Here is a 22,815-nt window from a genome sequence, read left to right as displayed (position 1 = left end):
CTTATGTCCTTCTCTTCTTTCCTTATGTCCTTCTCTTCTTTCCTTATGTCCTTCTCTTCTTTCCTTATGTCCTTCTCTTCTTTCCTTCTTTCCTTATGTCCTTTCCTTCTTTCCTTATGTCCTCTTCTTTCCGTCTTTCCTTCTCTCCTTCTCTTCTATCCTTATGTCCTTTCCTTATATCCTTGTCCTTATTTTCTTTCCTTCTTTCTTTCCTTCCGCCCATGTCCTCTCCTAAAATCCACATCCTGTTTGTCTGTTTTCCAGGAGCATGAGTCTGAGGGGGGGAGGACACCCCTGATGAAGGCAGCCAGAGCAGGACACCTCTGCACTGTGCAGTTCCTCATCAGCAAGGGTGGGTTAGGTTAGACAGTTTTTTAAACCACTACAATGCCCTTTAAAACTAAGTCCTACTGTGGCAGACACTGGAAGGAGAATTTGAAGTGACAAAGTGAGTGCTTTGCATTTCGCCCCTGTCCAGTCGTGAAATCCATAGATTAGGGCCTAATGAATTTATTTCAATCAACTTATTTCCCTCTGTAAAATTTTAACTCGGTAATATTCTTGCATTTTAGATTTGACTTCCTGTGTTTTGTGTCCAGGTGCTAATGTGAACAGAGCGACAGCTAACAAGGACCACACGGTGGTGTCTCTGGCCTGCGCTGGAGGACACCTGGCTGTGGTAGAGCTGCTGCTGGCACATGGAGCTGACCCCACACACAGACTGAAGGTAGAACACGCACACACACAGACTGAAGGTAGAACACGCACGCACACAGACTGAAGGTAGAACACGCGCGCACACAGACTGAAGGTAGAACACGCGCACGCACAGACTGAAGGTAGAACACGCGCACACACAGACTGAAGGTAGAACACGCGCACACACAGACTGAAGGTAGAACACGCGCACACACAGACTGAAGGTAAAACACACATCAAACTCACGAGGAAGCTGTTTAACTCAGCCATGAAGCCTCATGCAGACTTACTCACTTCCTGTTTCTCCTCCAATAGGACGGCTCGACGATGCTGATTGAAGCTGCGAAGGGCGGCCACACCAACGTGGTGTCCTACCTGCTAGACTTCCCTAACAACATCTTGTCTGCCCACGCTCCCGACCTCTGCCAACTCACACCCCCCTCACAAGACCCCTCTCAGGTTAGACATTTTTTATGAAATTGTTTTACCCAATTGAAACAGGAAATGGCCAGCATGGACATTGTCTTTAACTAGTTGTTTTACGACCACTAATCTATCCCCAGGTTCCTCGTGTCCCATTCCAGGCCCTGGCCATGGTGGTTCCCCCCCAGGAGCCAGACAGAACCCCCTCCAACATCACCACGTCCCCACCACCCGTCTCCAGCAAAGGTGAAATTGGCTTGGCCTGTTATGAATGGGGCCTGTTACAGTGGGGCAAAAAAGTATTTAGTCGGCCACCAATTGTGCAAGTTCTCCCACTTAAAAAGATGAGAGGCCTGTAATTTTCATCATAGGTACACTTCAACTATGACAGATAAAATTAGGGGACAAAAATCACATTGTAGGATTTTTAATGAATTTATTTGCAAATTATGGTGGAAAATAAGTATTTGGTCACCTACAAACAAGCAAGATTTCTGGCTCTCACAGACCTGTAACTTCTTCTTTAAGAGGCTCCTCTGTCCTCCACTCGTTACCTGTATTAATGGCACCTGTTTGAACTTGTTATCAGTATAAAAGACACCTGTCCACAACCTCAAACAGTCACACTCCAAACTCCACTATGGCCAAGACCTAAGAGACACCAGAAACAAAATTGTAGACCTGCACCAGGCTGGGAAGACTGAATCTGCAATAGGTAAGCAGCTTTGTTTGGAGAAATCAACTGTGGGAGCAATTATTAGGAAATGGAAGACATACAAGACCACTGATAACCTCCCTCGATCTGGGGCTCCACGAAAGATCTCACCCCGTGGGGTCAAAATGATCACAAGAACGGTGAGCAAAAATCTCAGAACCACACGTGGGGACCTAGTGAATGACCTGCAGAGAGCTGGGACCAAAGTAACACACTACGCCGCCAGGGACTCAAATCCTGCAGTGCCAGACGTGTCCCCCTGCTTAAGCCAGTACATGTCCAGGCCCGTCTGAAGTTTGCTAGAGAGCATTTAGATGATCCAGAATAAGATTGGGAGAATGTCATATGGTCAGATGAAACCAAAATATAACTTTTTTGGTAAAAACTCAACTCGTCGTGTTTGGCGGACAAATAATGCTGAGTTGCATCCAAAGAACACCATACCTACTGTGAAGCATGGGGGTGGAAACATGCTTTGGGGCTGTTTTTCTGCAAAGGGACCAGGACAACTGATCCGTGTAAAGGAAAGAATGAATGGGGCCATGTATCGTGAGATTTTGAGTGAAAACCTCCTTCCATCAGCAAGGGCATTGAAGATGAAACGTGGCTGGGTCTTTCAGCATGACAATGATCCCAAACACACCGCCCGGGCAACGAAGGAGTGGCTTCGTAAGAAGCATTTCAAGGTCCTGGAGTGGCCTAGCCAGTCTCCAGATCTCAACCCCATAGAAAATCTTTGGAGGGAGTTGAAAGTCCGTGTTGCCCAGCAACAGCCCCAAAACATCACTGCTTTAGAGGAGATCTGCATGGAGGAATGGGCCAAAATACCAGCAACAGTGTGTGAAAACCTAGTGAAGACTTACAGAAAACGTTTGACAGATAAAAAATCCTACAATGTGATTTTCTGGAGAGAAAAAAATTCTCATTTTGTCTGTCATAGTTGAAGTGTACCTATGATGATTACAGGCCTCACCTTTTTAAGTGGGAGAACTTGAACAATTGGTGGCTGACTAAATACGTTTTTGCCCCACTGTATATATATCGGCTTTGTTGTAATGTGACCTAATCCTGCAAAACATCCCTCTCTCCCTCGTTCCTTCCATCTCTCTCCATCCTCTTCATCCCTCTTCTTCCTCCATCCCTCCTCTCCAGGTTCATCCAAGCAGAGACAGGCTGCCCTCCCTCCCAGCCCTTCCAGTCCAGGGGGGGTGCGTCCCGGCCCGGGTCCCGGGGATGCAGAGGCCTTGCCCCCCTTCCACCTGTGCCAGCCCCTGGAGTGTATCGTGGAGGAGACAGAGGGGAAGCTTAATGAGCTGGGCCAGAGGATCTCAGCCATAGAGAAGGCCCAGCTGCAGTCTCTGGAACTCATCCAGGGAGAGCCGCTCACCAAAGACAAGATCGAAGAGCTGAAGAAGAGCCGGGAGGAGCAGGTGAGAGCAGACAGAGAGAATCATTCATAGTTATTGGACCACAGAGATCCTTTTGAATTACTTTCCCAAACTCAGTCCTGGGGATCCCAAGGGGTTTTTCCTCCAGCACTACACAGCTGATTCAAATCATCAAATCTTGATGACTTCATTAGCCTTGGAGTCCCCAGGACCGAGTTTGGGGACCACTGTCATAGACCCTCAAGTATAGGGCACACAACGGAAACTTTTAGCTTTTTGCAACACAAAGCGAAAATGTGCGTTTCTAATTCCAGTTAGTCCCATCCTGTTTAATTTATTTAGTTTTGGTGCCTAATGAGCGGGGGGACACAGAGATCGATAATCTCCACCCATCTAGTCTTTCAACGAATGGATGTGTGAGGTCTGACCATAGAACTATGGGTCTGATTTCTCCCCCCCGTGGCGACGTGTCTTTCAGGTCCAGAAGAAGAAGAAGATCCTGAAGGAGCTGCAGAAGGTAGAGCGCCAGCTGCAGTTGAACACCCAGCAGCAGTTCAACAAAGAATACATGGAGGCCAAGGGCCTGAAGGAGGAGCAGGAGGCAGGCCAGGGCCCAGGGCTGGGGGAAGGGGCCAACACTACCATGCCTGGGGTCCTCACAGCATCACCAGGGGTTAACGTGCGCACACAGCCCGGGTCGGATACAGGGTCTGACGAAGAGGAGAACAGAGAGGAGGAAGACGAGGTTAGGAGTTGGTGGTGGTCTGTTTTTTTTTGTCATTTTGGTCTGACGGATAATCAGGAGTTTCTGCTTTTCTGGTGTTATCCTCCATTCATATCTAATAGAAACTGACTGATCCGTCCCCTCGTATCTAATAGAAACTGACTGATCCGTCCCCTCGTATCTAATACAAACTGACTGATCCGTCCCCTCGCATCTAATAGAAACTGACTGATCCGCCCCCTCGCATCTAATAGAAACTGACTGATCCGTCCCCTCGCATCTAATAGAAACTGACTGATCCGTCCCCTCGCATCTAATAGAAACTGACTGATCCGTCCCCTCGCATCTAATAGAAACTGACTGATCCGTCCCCTCGCATCTAATAGAAACTGACTGATCCGTCCCCTCGCATCTAATAGAAACTGACTGATCCGTCCCCTCGCATCTAATAGAAACTGACTGATCCGTCCCCTCGCATCTAATAGAAACTGACTGATCCGTCCCCTCGCATCTAATAGAAACTGACTGATCCGTCCCCTCGTATCTAATAAACTGACTGATCCGTCCCCTCGCATCTAATAGAAACTGACTGATCCGTCCCTTCGCATCTAATAGAAACTGACTGATCCGCTCCCTCGTATCTAATAAACTGACTGATCCGTCCCCTCGTATCTAATAGAAACTGACTGATCCGTCCCCTCGCATCTAATAGAAACTGACTGATCCGCTCCCTCGCATCTAATAGAAACTGACTGATCCGTCCCCTCGCATCTAATAGAAACTGACTGATCCGCTCCCTCGCATCTAATAGAAACTGACTGATCCGTCCCTGCTGTGTTTTGTGAACTGTTTTATTTAGATGCTTTGTTTGACTTTTAGAAGTTTACCAAATTTCTATTCCAGGATGATGATGAAGATGATGAAGATGAAGACGAGGTGGAAGGAGAGGAGGAAGATTACGCTAAGCTGCCCCAGGTGGACACTATCCTCTACAGGGATGGACAGCAGCCGCCCTTGCCCCCCTCGCCCTCCCCCCAGCCCCTGTCCTCCCCCCACTCCCATCTCCACCACCCTCCTCCCCCCCTCCAGACCGCCTTCGTGCCCATCCAGCCCCTACCGGAGTACAGCCCGTGCCCAGCCGACTACCCCTGCCCTGGCACTACCAGCCCTGAGCTGCAGAGGGTACTGGTGGGCCGGCAGATGCCGGGTCAAGGTCAGGGGTTCGGACCAGGGATGGTAGGGCAGCAGGCCCCAGACGGACTCATGGTGGCTTCGCCCGCTCAGACGCTTACAGACACGCTGGATGACATCATGGCAGGTGAGTTTGTGTAGCATGTCGCTGTCTTACAGCTGTTCTGCCTGTTGTGGGTGGCTGCATCTCAATAGTCTTAACTCATTTCTTTACAATTCTCCTTTCCTTCAACTGCACTGGTTTGAAAGATCAGGACTGATGAACAAGTTCCCCAGAAGAAAGGCCTGAAAAGTAACAAATACTAACTCCCCTCTCTCTCCCCCTCCCTCCGTTCTCTCCTTCTTTCTCTGTTTCAGCAGCGGTGGGCAGCAGAGTACCCATGTTAAACACTACGACGTCCCCCACCCCCCTGTCTGACCCCCTCTCACAGACCCCCTCCAATATGGGCTCACCCCCCTCCCCACTGCCCCTCTACCCCTCTGTGGACATCGACGCACACGTAAGCCACTCCTCACACACCCTGTGGTTATCAGGGCTCATGTAAAGCCCATTCAAGGCTGAGAGACCCACACCTACACACAGTGTTGTTGTAAGTGTCCCTCTCCTTTCAGACGGAGAGTAACCATGACACAGCGCTGACGCTGGCATGTGCTGGAGGACACGAGGAGCTGGTGTCTGTTCTCATCGCACGAGGAGCCAACATCGAGCACCGCGACAAGAAAGGTAACACACACCACGTTACTGTCCGGTGTTAGGGCCTGTTTATCCACGACATGTTTTCATTTCTGATTATTCAGGAATATATATATTTATTTATATTTACACACAAGGCATGATTTATACAGTGTTCAAAGGGCTTGACATTGTATTGGGTGTATCTGTACATCTGGTTGTGACCCTCTCCTCGTCCTCTCCCCAGGGTTCACCCCTCTGATCCTGGCTGCCACAGCGGGCCATGCAGGGGTGGTGGAGCTCCTTCTGGATAAAGGGGGCGACATAGAGGCCCAGTCAGAGAGAACCAAAGACACGCCGCTCTCCCTGGCCTGCTCAGGGGGACGACAAGAGGTACACACCACAGAGGTCTGATTGCACACCACAGAGGTCTGATTGCACACCACAGAGGTCTGATTGCACACCACAGAGGTCTGATTTAAATGAGTTTTTAATATTTCTAATAATTCTATGGTACACGCTCACTTCCCTTCTATGAATCACCACCCTGAACGACTCACCTTTCACTGACTGAAATAGCAAATTGAAAACAGTCTTTACTATGTGCCATTACTTACAGATAACTGTCTTTTCCTCTCCTAGGTGGTGGAGTTGTTGCTGTTGCGAGGAGCCAATAAAGAGCATCGTAATGTGTCAGACTACACTCCTTTGAGCTTGGCGGCGTCTGGAGGCTACGTCAACATCATCAAGATCCTCCTCAACGCCGGCTCAGAGATCAACTCCAGGTACTGGACAGGACAGGGCGAGGCAGGACAGGGCGAGGCAGGACAGGGCGAGGCAGGACAGGGCGAGGCAGGACAGGACGAGGCCACATCTTCTCTTTTAACTGATACCCTTTTCCAGGTCTTCATAAAAAACATTTCTTCATCAAACTTCCACTGGGTTGTTAAAATAAGTGATGACTGCACCTTTGGTAGTGAAAGCACCTCTCCTCATATATCTCATTCAATGATGTCTTCCTGTGTCTGGCTGTCTTGTGTCTCTCGGTCTGTCTGTCTGTCGCCCGCCTGCCTGACTTTCTGTGTGTCTGGCTCTGTCTCTAGGACGGGCAGTAAGCTGGGTATCTCTCCCCTGATGCTGGCAGCGATGAACGGTCACGTCCCTGCGGTCAAGCTGCTGCTGGACATGGGCTCCGACATCAACGCTCAGATCGAGACCAACAGGAACACGGCTCTGACTCTGGCCTGCTTCCAGGGCCGGGCTGAGGTGGTCAGTCTGCTGCTGGACCGCAAGGCCAACGTAGAGCACAGAGCCAAGGTGAGGAGACGGGACCGTTCACAGTCCATGTTATAGTAGTATATCAAGGGAGTCCAGAGCAAAGGTGAGGAGACGGGACCGTTCACAGTCCATGTTATAGTAGTATATCAAGGGAGTCCAGAGCCAAGGTGAGGAGACGGGACCGTTCACAGTCCATGTTATAGTAGTATATCAAGGGAGTCCAGAGCCAAGGTGAGGAGACGGGACCGTTCACAGTCCATGTTATAGTAGTATATCAAGGGAGTCCAGAGCCAAGGTGAGGAGACGGGACCGTTCACAGTCCATGTTATAGTAGTATATCAAGGGAGTCCAGAGCCAAGGTGAGGAGACGGGACCGTTCACAGTCCATGTTATAGTAGTATATCAAGGGAGTCCAGAGCCAAGGTACATATAGGCTCTGGTGAATCCTAACTTGAGAATTGTCACTCCGTCTCCCATTGACATCAGTGTGTGATGTTGACCTCCCCTCCCCTGGTAGACTGGTCTGACCCCTCTAATGGAGGCAGCGTCGGGGGGCTATGCTGAGGTGGGCCGGGTGCTGCTGGATAAAGGGGCTGACGTCAACGCCCCTCCTGTCCCCTCGTCCCGGGACACAGCCCTCACCATCGCTGCAGACAAGGGCCACTACAAGTTCTGTGAGCTGCTGATCAATAGGTTGGTGTTAAACCAACCAATCAATCAATCTGAATGAATCAACGTGTTTGTCTGAGTGGGTATTCATTTTGAAACCAGGAATTTCCCTAGAAGGTCATGTTTTCTTTCCCTCGTTCTTTTTATCCCGTGTTGATCTGTTGTCTCGGTTTTCCTGCGTTCTCCAGAGGGGCTCACGTTGACGTGCGCAATAAGAAAGGGAACACGCCACTGTGGCTGGCAGCCAACGGCGGCCATTTTGACGTGGTTCAGCTGCTGGTGCAGGCTGGGGCCGACGTAGACGCTGCAGACAACCGCAAGATCACACCGCTCATGGCTGCCTTCCGTAAGGTAGGTCGTGTCACAGGATGACCCTTCCCCTCTGCAACACCTGGCCCCCTCACTATCTAGTTCCACTATGAGGCCCTGCAGTCTTCCCCCAGCCTGAAACGATGTTTGCCTATTTACAGTTAGCCCCCCCCCCCCCCCCCCCCCCCCCTGTGTTTCTCAGGGTCATGTAAAGGTGGTTCAGTACCTGGTAAAGGAGGTCAACCAGTTCCCCTCAGACATTGAGTGTATGAGATACATCGCCACCATCGCTGACAAGGTAACACCTCCACCGATCACTCTGTGAGCTTGTATGTTGGCTGGATATCATTGGCTGTCAAATGCGCCATAGCTTGTATATGTATGACGGTCGGTTAGAAAGATTTGAATTTCCACTAACTCTCTCCATCCCTCCCTCTCTCCATCCCTCCCTCTCTCTCCATCCCTCCCTCTCTCAGGAGTTGTTGAAGAAGTGCCATCAGTGCATGGAGACCATCGTCAAAGCCAAAGACCAGCAGGCTGCTGAAGCCAACAAGAACGCCAGCATTCTCCTCAAGGAGCTCGACCTGGAGAAGTCCAGAGAGGAGAGCAAGAAGCAGGCCCTGGCCGCCAAGAGAGAGAAACGCAAGGAGAAACGCAAGAAGAAGAAGGAGGAGCAGAAGAGAAAGCAGGAGGAGGAGGAGGAGGAGGATGAAGAGGAGCAGAAGACTACCCAGGAGGAGGATGAGGAGGAAGATGGTGAGATGCAGAAGCAGGATGACTCCGCCGAGGGTAAATTATATCTTGGTTTCAATATCTGATCATTTGTTCCCAAAATGCAGAGAATAACATTTGTTTGTGGTGGCTAGTTTAACAACTCTGTCGTTCCCTCTCCAGAAGTGGACCCCCCCATCGACCCCCCCAGTGCGACCACCACCACCACCATTGGTATCCCCGCCACCTTCAGCTGTGTGTTCGGCAAGAAGAGGGCCAGTGTTGCCACGACGACCAGTGCCAGCCGCAAAAGCAAGAAGAACAAGACCAAGGACTCATCCCCCAGCGAACCAATCATATGTCAGGACCCACAGGTATTAACCAATCATACTGCAGGACCCACAGGTGGTTGGTGTATTTAAAATATAGTTTCAATATAGATTTGATTTGATTTTTGTAATGTGTATGTATCTAAACAGAACAAGTCAGAAGTTGACACACCTTCTCATTCAAGGGTTTTTCTTTATTTTTACTATTTTCTACATATAGAATAATAGTGAAGACATCAAAACTATGAAATAACATATGTGGAATCATGTTGTAACCACAAAAAGTGTGAGCCAATCAGTTGTGTTGTGACAAGGTAGGGGTGGTATACAGAAGATTATTTGAAGAAGCCGTATTTGGTAAAATACCAAGTCCATATTATGACAAGAACAGCTCATATAAGCAAAGAGAAACAACAGTCCATCATTACTTTAAGACATGAAGGTCAGTCAATACGGAACATTTCAAGAACTTTGAAGGCTTCTTCAAGTTCAGTCACAAAAACTATCAAGCGCTATGATGAAACTGGCTCTCATGAAGACCGCCACAGGAAGCATTCATTAGAGTTAACTGCACCTCAGATTGCAGCCCAAATAAATGCTTCACAGAGTTCAAGTAACACACATCGCAACATCAACTGTCAGGGGAGACTGCTTGAATCAGGCCTTCATGGTTGAATTGCTGTAAAGGAAACACTACTAAAGGACACCAATAAGAAGAAGAGACTTGCTTGGGCCAAGAAACAGGAGCATTGGACATTAGACCAGTGGAAATATGTCCTTTGGTCTGATGAGTCCAAATTTGCGATTTTTGGTTTTAACCACTGACTTTGTGTGGTTCCCACAGTGAAGCATGGAGGTGGAGGTGTGATGGTGTTTTCCTGGTGACCCTGTTTGTGATTTATTTGGTCAGCATATGTGTGGTCAGCATATGTGTGAACTCCTTCAAGCTGGTTGAGAGAATTCCAAGAGTGTGCAAAGCTGTCATCAAGGCTACTTTGAAGAATCTCAAATATATTTTGATTTAACACTTCTTTTTTTTTGGTTACTACATGATTCCATATGTGTTATTTCATAGTTTATGTCTTCGCTATTAGTAAAACATAAAGAAAGAAGAACCCTTGAATTAGTAGATGTGTCCAAACTTTTGGCTGGTACTGTATTTAAAAAAAAAAACATGTATTTATTATTTGACCTTTTATTTATCGAGGCACATCCGTTAAGAACAAATTCTTATTTTCAATGACAATGACAAGGCAGTTGACAGTGGGTTAACTGCCCTGTTCAGGGGCAGAACGACAGACTTTTACCTTGTCAGCCCGGGGATTCGATCTGGCAACCTTTCGGTTACTAGTCCAACACTCTACCCACTAGGCTACCTGCCGCCGCCCCATATGATGTATTATGTGACCTGACTGCAGAATATAATGTAGCCTGGCTAAATGTAAGGACAAGAGAGTGAAGCTGTGATTTTCTGGGTGGCTGCAAATATGTCCACATGTCCACTTGTCTTTTCCTCTCAGTTATCCGTCAAACAATCTGTCAATCAAGGTGTCTAATCAGTGATGATTCCATCTCTGTCCAGCAGGTGGTGCTGGCACAGCACAAGGCCAACACGATCCATGGGGAGCCACGGGGTGGTGGGGTGACAGGGGCGGGGGGCACCAGCGACTCAGACCCCCTGGACAGCACCGACTGTGCCAGTGAGAGTAGCAGCAGCGGGGGCAAGAGCCAGGAGCTCAACTTCCTCCCCGACCTCCCCTCTTCTTCCTCATCCTCCTCTTCCTCCTCCTCCTCTTCGTCCTCGGGCCCCACTCACAGCCTGCTGCCAGGCACGGAGAAGAAACACTGTCTGCAGCTACACCCAGGCAACCAAGTCAGCGTCTCCATCTCCAAGCCTACACACAAGTGAGTGACCTGTAGCGCTTTAAAGGAGAGCCATTGGTTTGACTTTGACTAACTGTAGTTTTCCTAAAGGAAACCATCAAATCACACGGAACAGTGCATTTCTATTACAAATACATAGATAAAACCTCAACCTTATTAAATGTCAATCTGACCTTTATCCCTTTCTCTCTCTTTCTCCCCCTTGTTCTCTCCCCCTCTTTCTTCCCCTCCAACCTCCTCAGAGCTCCAGACATGAGTGAGTTGACCCCCAGCAGCTCTGTACCGTCTCAGTTTAAGACCATGTCTCTACCCGTCACATCCCCCAACAGCAAGAGCCTCACCAGCCCCAAGAGGGGACAGAAGAGAGAGGAGGGTTGGAAGGAGGTGGTGAGACGGTGGGTCGACACACACACCATCCATAAAATCCATCTAGAAATGCTTCAAGGAAATCTATGGGAACCGCTGGCCCAAAATATCCTAACCTTTTTTGGTTACTGTACCATCAACTGAATGTTTCTCTGCCCGGAGTTCCCCTGATGTACTCCCTCATGCATTTTACCAGTAGACCTATGGTCTCATGAGCCTGAAAGTACCCCTCATGCATTTTACCAGTAGACCTATGGTCTCATGAGTGAAAGTACCCCCAGTGGACAGGCCAGGTACCCCCAGTGGACAGGCCAGGTACCCCCAGTGGACAGGCCAGGTACCCCCAGATTCCCTGGTTAGGAACCACTGTTTTAGACAATGAGGAAAAGTAAGTTGTCAGGCCTGTGGCTCCCCATGGATCTTGTGCTTTGTCCCGGTTCTAAACCCCATATGAATCTCTCTCCGGGCTGCAGGTCTAAGAAGCTATCGGTGCCGGCCTCGGTGGTGTCGAGGATCATGGGTAGAGGAGGCTGCAACATCACAGCTATACAGGACGTGACGGGAGCACACATTGACGTGGACAAACAGAAAGACAAGAACGGAGAGAGAATGATCACCATCAGGTAGGACCGGAGAGAGGGAGAGCCTGCCCTCTGGTGGCAGCAGCCCGTTATTACACCAGTCAGCAGAGTAGAACCGGACACGATTACTATTTTCTCGGTTTTCCTCGTGTGTTGATTTATCTGAGGGATTCTAATAGTCGTGTGTTGATTTATCTGAGGGATTCTAATAGTCGTGTGTTGATTTATCTGAGGGATTCTAATAGTCGTGTTGATTTATCTGAGGGATTCTAATAGTCGTGTGTTGATTTATCTGAGGGATTCTAATAGTCGTGTGTTGATTTATCTGAGGGATTCTAATAGTCGTGTGTTGATTTATCTGAGGGATTCTAATAGTCGTGTGTTGATTTATCTGAGGGATTCTAATAGTCGTGTTGATTTATCTGAGGGATTCTAATAGTCGTGTTGATTTATCTGAGGGATTCTAATAGTTGTGTTGATTTATCTGAGGGATTCTAATAGTTGTGTTGATTTATCTGAGGGATTCTAATAGTCATGTGTTTTATCTGAGGGATTCTAATAGTCATGTGTTGATTTATCTGAGGGATTCTAAGTATTTAACAGAGTAATAGATATGTGTTGATTTATAAATCCTCCTGCAGTATCTCCAGGAGATCAGTGAAGATTTGAGATACTGTGATTGGTTGGAACCATGTCCGTGGAATGTGTACCTTGTTGTGTGGACCCTGACCCCTGTGTTGTGATGGTCCATTCCAGAGGTGGCACGGAGTCGACACGCCACGCGGTCCAGCTGATCACCTCTTTGATCCAGGACCCAGCCAAGGAACTAGAGGACCTCATCCCCAGGAACCACTTCAGGGCCCCGGGCTCCAAGATCACCTCAGCCCCCTTCCCCACCCCCACTGGGGCTAACCTTAACCTCAGCGTTGGTGCCAAGGCCCTGGGCTCCCTGGTCTCGTCCTCTGGGGTCTCCTTCCAGTCCTCTTCCTCTCAGACAGGGGGTAAGATGGGTAAGGGTCTGTCTGGGGTGAGGCAGCCCTTTCCCGTGTCTCTCCCCCTGGCCTACGCCCATCCCCAGCTGGCCCTCCTGGCAGCCCAAACCATGCATCAGATCAGACACCCCATGCTGCCCATGGCCCAGTTCGGTGGGACCTTCTCCCCTGCCGCCAGCACCTGGCGCCCGTTCCCGGTGCGGCCGCCGAGTCCCGGTAGCGCCAACAGCTCCCCCAAACACAACGGTGGTAGTAGTGGTAACAACCAGGCCACATCTAACTTGTCAAGTCATAATGATCAAAATAACACATCATCCACGGGCTCCTCTGTCTCCAGTCCTAGTGCCTCTAACAGTCAGACAGCTACGACTACAGGGTCACCCCACACCCCTGGGGCCCAGCCCAGCACCCCCCCACCCTCCTCAGTCAGGAAACAGCTGTTCACCTCTGACCCCAAGCACATAGGGGTCAACTCTGTCTCCATGGTTACTACCACCACTGTCAGTAGTAGTAGTCACTCAGTGAGAGGTACAGGGTCTCCCGCCCACCAACACACGGGCTTAACGGCTACAAACACCCCTAACCCTCTTCAACCCCAGGTCACCCCCATCTCTCAGCCCCCCAAGTCACCCCCCAGCGCCCCCACTGCTCCCCCAGGAAAGGAGAAGCTGACCCCCTCCCTCTCTCAGGAGGCCCTATCCGTCTCCGTCAACAATGTGGTTAGTTCAGGTGGTTTCACCGCCCCTGCCATGACTGCCCCCTCCAAACCTGAGCCCCGCCAGCAGCAGCACCAACCCCCTCCTCTCCTAACCTCCACTTCCTCATCAGACCCCCCTCCACCTCTCCTCCCTCTTCAGTCCAGCTCCCACCTCCCCCCATCCTCCTCCACCCCCTCACACACACACCCCAACAGCACCGTACCCCACTTCTCGGCTCCCGCTCCCCGTGTCTCACACCGCATGCAGCCCCCGACAGGGCCCTACTACCAACACCTCGACCAGCAACAACAAACGTTCTTACCCCATAACACACAGCAAAAAACGTTCCTTCCCCATAACACACAGCAACAACATGAGCACCCCAAACAGAAGCAGCCCCAGGCATCCCAGCCCCCCTCCATGCCCCCTCAGCCCCAGTCCTCCATGGGTCTGATGAACGGCTCTCCGATACAGCAGCAGGTCCATGGTGGGGCCAAGCCCCAGCAGATGCCCCCTAACTTCGGCCCTGCAGCTCTCTTCAACCATTTCAGCAGCATGTTCGACAACAACAACCAGGTGGGTGCCACCACACATTATTTTCTACTATTTCTGTTCTCCACAGAATCGTTTTTTACTTCAATAGAGCAGGTCTCTCCAACACTGTTCCTGGAGAGCTACCCTCCTGTAGGTTTTCACTCCAACCCTGTTCCTGGAGAGCTACCCTCCTGTAGGTTTTCACTCCAACCCTGTTCCTGGACAGCTACCCTCCTGTAGGTTTTAACTCCAACCCTGTTCCTGGAGAGCTACCCTCCTGTAGGTTTTCACTCCAACCCTGTTCCTGGACAGCTACCCTCCTGTAGGTTTTAACTCCAACCCTGTTCCTGGAGAGCTACCCTCCTGTAGGTTTTAACTCCAACCCTGTTCCTGGAGAGCTACCCTCCTGTAGGTTTTAACTCCAACCCTGTTCCTGGAGAGCTACCCTCCTGTAGGTTTTCACTCCAACCCTGTTCCTGGAGAGCTACCCTCCTGTAGGTTTTCACTCCAACCCTGTTCCTGGACAGCTACCCTCCTGTAGGTTTTCACTCCAACCCTGTTCCTGGAGAGCTACCCTCCTGTAGGTTTACACTCCAACCCTGTTCCTGGACAGCTACCCTCCTGTAGGTTTTCACTCCAACCCTGTTCCTGGACAGCTACCCTCCTGTAGGTTTTCACTCCAACCCTGTTCCTGGACAGCTACCCTCCTGTAGGTTTTCACTCCAACCCTGTTCCTGGAGAGCTACCCTCCTGTAGGTTTACACTCCAACCCTGTTCCTGGAGAGCTACCCTCCTGTAGGTTTTCACTCCAACCCTGTTCCTGGAGAGCTACCCTCCTGTAGGTTTTCACTCCAACCCTGTTCCTGGAGAGCTACCCTCCTGTAGGTTTTCACTCCAACCCTGTTCCTGGAGAGCTACCCTCCTGTAGGTTTTCACTTCAACCCTGTTCCTGGACAGCTACCCTCCTGTAGGTTTTCACGCCAACCCTGTTCCTGGATAGCTACCCTCCTGTAGGTTTACACTCCAACCCTGTTCCTGGAGAGCTACCCTCCTGTAGGTTCACACTCAACCCTGTTCCTGGACAGCTACCCTCCTGTAGGTTTTCACTCCAACCCTGTTCCTGGACAGCTACCCTCCTGTAGATTTACACTCCAACCCTGTTCCTGGACAGCTACCCTCCTGTAGGTTTTCACTCCAACCCTGTTCCTGGATAGCTACCCTCCTGTAGGTTCACACTCCAACCCTGTTCCTGGAGAGCTACCCTCCTGTAGGTTTTAACTCCAACCCAAATCTAGCACACGTGATTCTAAAAAATAGCTGTTTGGTAAGCTGAATCAGGTTAGTTACAGCTGGGGTTGGAGTTAAAACCTACAGGAGGGTAGCTGTCCAGGAACAGGGTTGGAGTTAAAACCTACAGGAGGGTAGCTGTCGAGGAACAGGGTTGGAGTGTAAACCTACAGGAGGGTAGCTCTCCAGGAACAGGGTTGGAGAGCGCTGCCATAGAGTAACAACATGTTTTGAAGGTTTATTTCTTTATTTATAGGGGATAATGCACATTAATCAACATCAGTATTACAATAATGCAACATCCATGTAAATGTGCCGGGGTTAGCCAAAAGATCATTTGCACCTGTATTCCCTGGGCAGGTAAGGTCCTTTACACAGCCACCTTTATACAAATACTCACTAAAACAATACAAAACACATTACATCCAATAATATATCATTCTAACAACAACACTATCATCAACTGTGGTCTTACATATGAGGAACCACCGATATGTACAGATTTAGATTTGAGCCATGTTTTCAATTTTAAGTATAAAAATACAGCAATCAGTGCAGCTTCTCAAGTCCATTGGCATTGCATTTCAGTGTATTGTAGCTCTAACAGAGAAGGGCGATTGATCGAAATTACTGTGTCAAAAAGGGCCGACGCAATCAACCTCTACTTAATGCCCTTGTTATCCTGGAGGGGCTTTCCTTGATCATGATATGCCGGCATAGAGGTGGAGGGGCAACACCATGCAGGATCTTAAAGACGAGGCTTGCATCTACATACTGCTTAAACCTATCCAGACTGAATCAATTATGTTTGTAAATAATATGACAATGGTGGTAACTGTTCAGTGTGCTATCAAAAATATGAAGTGTGTGTTTGTAGAGTGATTCAATTGGTTTCAGAATAGTAGCTCCTGCCTGTGACCAGCATGTGAGAAGGTCATAGCATGCATATATAGTTTGGTGGCCTCTAGAGGAAGGAAAGGTCTTATTAACCTAAAGTTGGATAATCCAAACTTGACCTTGTTAACCACCTTCACATGTTTCTTAAATGCCAAGTTGGAGTCCCCCCAAAAAACTCTGAGATACCTGAAGTTAGACACAACTTTCAGATTCTCCCCATTAACAAGAAGAGATTGTTGGGAGGAATGAATGGATTTCTTGGAGAAGTACATAGTTTTGTCGATATTTAAATGCAGGCAAGAATTAGTTGTCCATTTACAAACCATGTACTACAGCTTCAGTTAACTTGTTAACAACTTGTCTATTATTTGTGTACATACAGAACTGTATAGTTTGCATACATCTGCCTGTTAACTTGTGGGAGATCATTTACAGTTGAAGTCAGAAGTTTACATACACTTAGGTTGTAATCATTAAAACTCGCTTTTCAACCACTGCACAAATGTCTTGTTAACAAACTATAGTTTTGGCAAGTCGGTTAGGACATCTACTTTGTGCATGACACAAGTAATTTTTCCAACAATTGTTTACAGGCAGATTATTTCACTTAGAATTTACTGTATCACAATTCCAGTGGGTCAGAAGTACACTAAGTTGACTGTGCCTTTAAACAGCTTAGAAAGTTCCAGGAAATTATGTCATGGCTTTAGAAGCTTCTGATAGGCTAATTGACATTTATTTTAGTCAATTGGAGGTGTACCTGGGGATGTATTTGAAGGCCTACCTTCAAACTCAATGCCTCTTTGCTTGACATCATGGGAAAATCAAAAGAAATCAGCCAAGACCTCAGAAAACCACAATTGAAGACATCCACAGGTCTGATTTATCCTTGGGAGCAATTTCCAAACACCTGAAGGTACACATTCATCTGTACAAGCAATAGTACGCAAGTATAAACACCATGGGACCACGCAGCCGTCATACTGCTCAGGAAGGAGACACGTTCTGTCTCCTAGAGATGAAAGTACTTCGGTGCGAAAAGTGCAAATCAATCCCAGAACAACAGCAAAGGACCTTGTGAAGATGCAGGAGGAAACAGGTACAAAATGATCTATATCCACAGTCAAACGAGGCCTATATTGACATAACCTGAAAGGCCGCTGAGCAAGGAAGAAGCCACTGCTCCAAAACCGCCATAAAAAGGCCATACTACTGTTTGAAACTGCACATGGGGACATTTTGGAGAAATGTCCTCTGGTCTGATGAAACAAAAATAGAACTGTTTGGCCATAATGAGCATCGTTATGTTTGGAGGAAAAAGGGGGAGGCTTGCAAGCCGAAGAACACCATCCCAACCATGAAGCACGAGGGTGGGAGCATCATGTTGTGGGGGTGCATTGCTGCAGGAGGGACTGGTGCACTTCACAAAATAGATGGCATCTTAAGGAAGGAAAATTGTGGATATATTGAAGCAACATCTCAAGACATCAGTCAGGAAGTTATAGCTTGGCCGCAAATGGGTCTTCCAAATGGACAATGACCCCAAGCATACTTCCAAAGTTGTGGCAAAATGGCTTAAGGACAACAAAGTCAAGGTATTGGAGTGGCCATCACAAAGCCCTGACCTCAATCCTATGGAAAGTTTGTGGGCAGAACTGAAAAAGCATGTTGCGAGCAAGGAGGCCTACAAACCTGACTCAGTAACAGCAGCTCTGTCAGGAGGAATGGGGCAAAATTCACCCAGCTTATTGTGGGAAGCTTGTGGAAGGCTACCTGAAACGTTTGACCCAAGTTCAACAATTTAAAGGCAATGCTACCAAATACTAATTGAGTGTGTGTAAACTTCTGACCCACTGGGAATGTGATGAAATAAATAATTCTCTACTATTATTCTGACATTTCACCTTCTTAAAATAAAGTGGTGATCCGAACTGACCTAAGACAAGGAATTTTTGCTAGGATTAAATGTCAGGAATTGTAAAAAACTGAGTTTAAATGTATTTGGCTAAGGTTTATGTAAACTTCCGACTTCAACTGTATATAGATGGTAAACAGGAGGGGGCCTAATATTGACCCTTGTGGAACCCCAATGTTATAGTATAGAGACTGAGTATTCCCCAAACAAACCCTTTGACTTCTGTTTGCCAGATAGGAATACATCCAACTAATAACTTCAGTGGATACATTAAGGGAGGATGGTTTGGATAGGAGGACCTTATGATTCACAGTATCAAAGGCCTTTTGTAAGATCCAGACTGCCCCGACTTCACCTATGTCCAGTTTACATTTAATGCAGAAAATGTTGTGACCTAAACTTCAGTGCCTTCTCATTTCGGGTCACACCTGTGGCCCAGTTGCTCACTAACCACTTGTCTCTCTATTAGGTGGGTAACAACCAGGTTTGGGGTGCGTGCCACCTCCCTGCCCGCTCCCCTCCTGAGCAGCAGTATTCTGCCCCCCCCGCCTACATGGGCCAGATGGATGGCATGATGGCCCCTCCTCCAGACAGCTCCAAGGCCCCTGGGTACCGCTCTGCCTCACAGAGGATGGTCAACAGTCCTATTGGTAAAAGAAAGGGACATTTAGATGTTATTTAATTTTTTATATTCGACTTTGTTTGACCTTACATTCTATATGTCCCAAACCCCCTCCTTGTCTTACAGCTCTGAGTCTGACCAGCTATGCTACCAGTATGTCTGGTAGTCCAGTCTATCTACACGGCCCAGCAGCTGTGGGCACCCCCTCCTTCAGCAGACAGCACTTCTCCCCTCACCCCTGGAGCGCTGCCACATCAGGTACTGACAGATGTGTGAAAATTGATCTAAAATTCCCACAAAGCTTATTTTCCAGGAATTCAACACACAGAAAATGATTTAACTAAGGCAAAACTCTCTTCAATTGTATAACTGTCTTTTAGACTCAAAACCCCTAATCTTTAACCCCTCGTCTCCCCAGGCGAGTCCCAGGCGGTGCCCCCTCCCTCCAAGGTGTCGTCGTCTGGCCCCGCGGCCCCCCCTCCCCACCAGACCAAGCAGGGCCAGGGCGGCAGCCAGCAGGACAGAAAGGTGCCTCCTCCCATCGGGACTGAGAGGCTGGCGAGGATCAGACAGACTACCGTCAACCCTCCTCTTCTCCCGACCTCCTACACCGCTCCTGTAGGACAGGGAGGCATCTGGTCCTTCGGAGTCGGCAGCGCCTCGGGTGAGTAGTCGTACAAACCAGACGGACACACACCAGATCCATGTGTTCACACACAACTGCTAACCCACGCTGGTCTCTCCATCCCCAATGTCTACAGCCCTGATAAACAGCTAACGGGTATATACACACCCCACCTCCCGCCCCCCACTCTCTCACACAGTATCTCTCGGTCTCTTACCTCCCATCTCACCTCTAGAAGCCATGTCAGGTTGGTCTCAGCCCCTGATGGGCAGTCACATGGTCCACCCTGGGCTGCAGGCGGACCACACCTTCTCCCAGTACCAGCCCATGGAGCAGGACGACTCCGGCATCTCTAACCCCGCTAACTACCACCAGCAACACATCAACCACCCTAACAACTACATGGACTTCCCCAAGGTAACACACACACTACCTGGACGAACCTGTACCCCTGCACACTGGCTCGGTACCGGTACCCCTTGTATATAGCCTCGTTATTGTTATATATAGGTCTTGTTACCTTGTGATTCATTTAGATTTTTGTTGATTTTGTAAATCTTTTCTTAACTCTTTCTTGAACTGCATTGTTGGTTAAGGGCTTGTCAGTAAGCATTTCACTGTAAGGTGAAACCTACTTTAATCTGAGCATTTTTTGTTTTGACACACACACACCTTTGTCTATTTGAGAAGGTGATATGATATTTTCAAATGGCCGTTCCTCATCTGGTCCGTGTCTCCAGGGTAGGACCGTGTTAATATACTGTAGTTAGTGGACCATGTTAATATACTGTAGTTAGTGGACCTGGTTGTCTCCAGGGTAGGACCATGTTAATATACTGTAGTTAGTGGACCATGTTAATATACTGTAGTTAGTGGACCTGGTTGTCTCCAGGGTAGGACCATGTTAATATACTGTAGTTAGTGGACCTGGTTGTCTCCAGGGTAGGACCATGTTAATATACTGTAGTTAGTGGACCTGGTTGTCTCCAGGGTAGGACCATGTTAATATACTGTAGTTAGTGGACCATGTTAATATACTGTAGTTAGTGGACCTGGTTGTCTCCAGGGTAGGACCATGTTAATATACTGTAGTTAGTGGACCATGTTAATATACTGTAGTTAGTGGACCTGGTTGTCTCCAGGGTAGGACCATGTTAATATACTGTAGTTAGTGGACCTGGTTGTCTCCAGGGTAGGACCATGTTAATATACTGTAGTTAGTGGACCATGTTAATATACTGTAGTTAGTGGACCTGGTTGTCTCCAGGGTAGGACCATGTTAATATACTGTAGTTAGTGGACCTGGTTGTCTCCAGGGTAGGACCATGTTAATATACTGTAGTTAGTGGACCTGGTTGTCTCCAGGGTAGGACCATGTTAATATACTGTAGTTAGTGGACCATGTTAATATACTGTAGTTAGTGGACCTGGTTGTCTCCAGGGTAGGACCGTGTTAATATACTGTAGTTAGTGGACCTGGTTGTCTCCAGGGTAGGACCGTGTTAATATACTGTAGTTAGTGGACCTGGTTGTCTCCAGGGTAGGACCGTGTTAATATACTGTAGTTAGTGGACCTGGTTGTGATGTGTTTAATGACCTGGTTGTCTCCAGGGTATGGCCATGTCGATGTATGGAGGGACCATACTGCCCCCCCACCCCCCTATGGGGGAGAGTCCGGGGGGGGGCCTGTTCAGCGGACTGCACGCTGCTGACCCTGCATGGAGCCCCATCATCAAGGTGGTCCCCAACAACGCAGACAACACCGACCCACAGCAGGTGAGACTTTTTCCACACACACACACACCTTTGCTAATGGAATCTCCTTCTCTCTCAACTGTTCCACTTCTCCTCTTCTTCCTCCTCGTTCAGGTGTGGCCTGGTACCTGGGCTCCTCACGTGCACCTGAACCACGTCAACTAGCCGGCTGGCATCGACAGAAATCAAACGCGCGCACACACACACACCACAAATATGAATTTAATTTCCAACTGACAACAAAAACCAACAGAATTGTAAAACATGTTAACTTTAGTAGAGAACGAAGAGCAAAGCTGAGTTTGAAGAAATGGAGAGAAATGATCTTGACACCGTTCTTTAATGTGCCTAACTCAATAAGAAATAAAGAAATATACTACCATTTCAGCAATGGCTGTTGTGGAGTCGGGAGGGAAAACTCTGGGCCCTAGTTCTGTTTAAAGTCCGGTTGATGTCTGATGAACAAACTGATGGTGACAGCCTGTCCAACCGGCTCCATGCTCTGTGTAGCTTAGATTTAGGACTTCAACCCACGTACAGAGTTCTCGTCCTCCTCAGGGGGAGAGCTGATGAAGGAGCTAATGATACTCAGCCAACAACTAGAGGATGATGATTACCTAAAGACAGAAATAAATCAGAATACCTTTTAGTGGTAAATACATGTATAGTTGTTTACATACTAAAAAGGGTTAAAATGAGAGTACATTTCATGTCGTATAGTGGCTCTACTTTACGTAGCCTGTATTAATGTGAAATATTTACCTTAATATTCAATAAACATATTGAAATGTACTTGTGGCCGTGCGCTTTATTGTTTGTGTAGGTAGGGCTTTGTTTTCATTTCCCAAAAATGAAAAGCATGTTTGACTAGTTACAGCACAATGCATTTGTTATGTATTGTCATCTTACGAAATAGAATCTGCACACTCAACTCATGGCTCTGATGCGTTACATTTGAATAAATACTAACATTGACAGCTAACGCTCATAACCAAGTCGGAAAATCTACTTGGACGCCCCTCTAACTGGTGAGTACTAAAGGGAAACGCGTCTATCATCCCTGAGCTCCGACTTCTCCCACAATCGATGTCCAAATCAGTAAGGACTTAAAATGGTCCACACACTGCCTCTTCACCATTAGGAGGTTGAAAAGATTTGGCATGGGCCCGCAAATGCACCATTGAAAGCATCTTGACTGGTTGCATCACTGCTTGGTATGGGCAACTGCACCGCCCTCGATTGCATGGCGCTACAGAGGGTGGTGCGGACAGCCCAGCAGGCTCCTGAACAGCTTCTATCCCCAAGCCTTAAGACCGCTAAATAGCTACAGTGCATTCAGAACCTGTCACTTTTTGTTACTTTACAGCCTTATTCTAAAATGTATTTGTTTTTTTTCCCTCATCAATCCACACAATACCCCATGACAAAGCAAAAACTTTATTTTTATTTTTGCAATTGTATTAAAAGTGTAAAAAACATCTCATTGACAGCCTGAGTCTTCTGGGGCATATATGACGCTAAGCTTGGCACACCTTTATTTGGGGAATTTC

General features: G+C 48.1%; 1 protein-coding gene across 12 annotated transcripts in view; it reads left to right on the top strand.

Moving 5' to 3' along the window:
• LOC110487768 (ankyrin repeat and KH domain-containing protein 1) overlaps positions 1-22,057 on the top strand; it is an 89,857-nt gene extending 67,800 nt beyond the window's left edge. For 4 of the 12 annotated variants that reach the window (XM_036943267.1, XM_036943264.1, XM_036943261.1 and 1 more), the window contains exons 12-38: positions 265-361; positions 600-727; positions 1,015-1,158; positions 1,263-1,368; positions 2,990-3,267; positions 3,704-3,970; positions 4,832-5,267; positions 5,498-5,640; positions 5,753-5,864; positions 6,061-6,221; positions 6,456-6,598; positions 6,917-7,130; positions 7,609-7,784; positions 7,949-8,111; positions 8,272-8,367; positions 8,546-8,858; positions 8,964-9,154; positions 10,692-11,014; positions 11,236-11,388; positions 11,833-11,982; positions 12,697-14,206; positions 18,733-18,913; positions 19,012-19,143; positions 19,304-19,549; positions 19,746-19,927; positions 21,122-21,286; positions 21,380-22,057. In XM_036943267.1, coding sequence (XP_036799162.1) covers positions 265-361; positions 600-727; positions 1,015-1,158; positions 1,263-1,368; positions 2,990-3,267; positions 3,704-3,970; positions 4,832-5,267; positions 5,498-5,640; positions 5,753-5,864; positions 6,061-6,221; positions 6,456-6,598; positions 6,917-7,130; positions 7,609-7,784; positions 7,949-8,111; positions 8,272-8,367; positions 8,546-8,858; positions 8,964-9,154; positions 10,692-11,014; positions 11,236-11,388; positions 11,833-11,982; positions 12,697-14,206; positions 18,733-18,913; positions 19,012-19,143; positions 19,304-19,549; positions 19,746-19,927; positions 21,122-21,286; positions 21,380-21,430 — 6,261 coding nt within the window. In that variant the 3' untranslated portion in view covers positions 21,431-22,057. The remainder of the gene's footprint in view (positions 1-264; positions 362-599; positions 728-1,014; positions 1,159-1,262; positions 1,369-2,989; positions 3,268-3,703; positions 3,971-4,831; positions 5,268-5,497; positions 5,641-5,752; positions 5,865-6,060; positions 6,222-6,455; positions 6,599-6,916; positions 7,131-7,608; positions 7,785-7,948; positions 8,112-8,271; positions 8,368-8,545; positions 8,859-8,963; positions 9,155-10,691; positions 11,015-11,235; positions 11,389-11,832; positions 11,983-12,696; positions 14,207-18,732; positions 18,914-19,011; positions 19,144-19,303; positions 19,550-19,745; positions 19,928-21,121; positions 21,287-21,379) is intronic. The other 8 variants (XM_036943268.1, XM_036943262.1, XM_036943269.1 and 5 more) reach the window with 7 other exon arrangements.
• Positions 22,058-22,815: the final 758 nt, after the last annotated feature.

Source organism: Oncorhynchus mykiss, chromosome 14 (genome assembly GCF_013265735.2).
Source record: "Oncorhynchus mykiss isolate Arlee chromosome 14, USDA_OmykA_1.1, whole genome shotgun sequence".
In the NCBI taxonomy this organism is placed as follows: Eukaryota; Metazoa; Chordata; class Actinopteri; order Salmoniformes; family Salmonidae; genus Oncorhynchus; species Oncorhynchus mykiss.
Note: the sequence above shows the minus strand (reverse complement) of the source record. Positions and strands in the feature narration are given on the sequence as shown.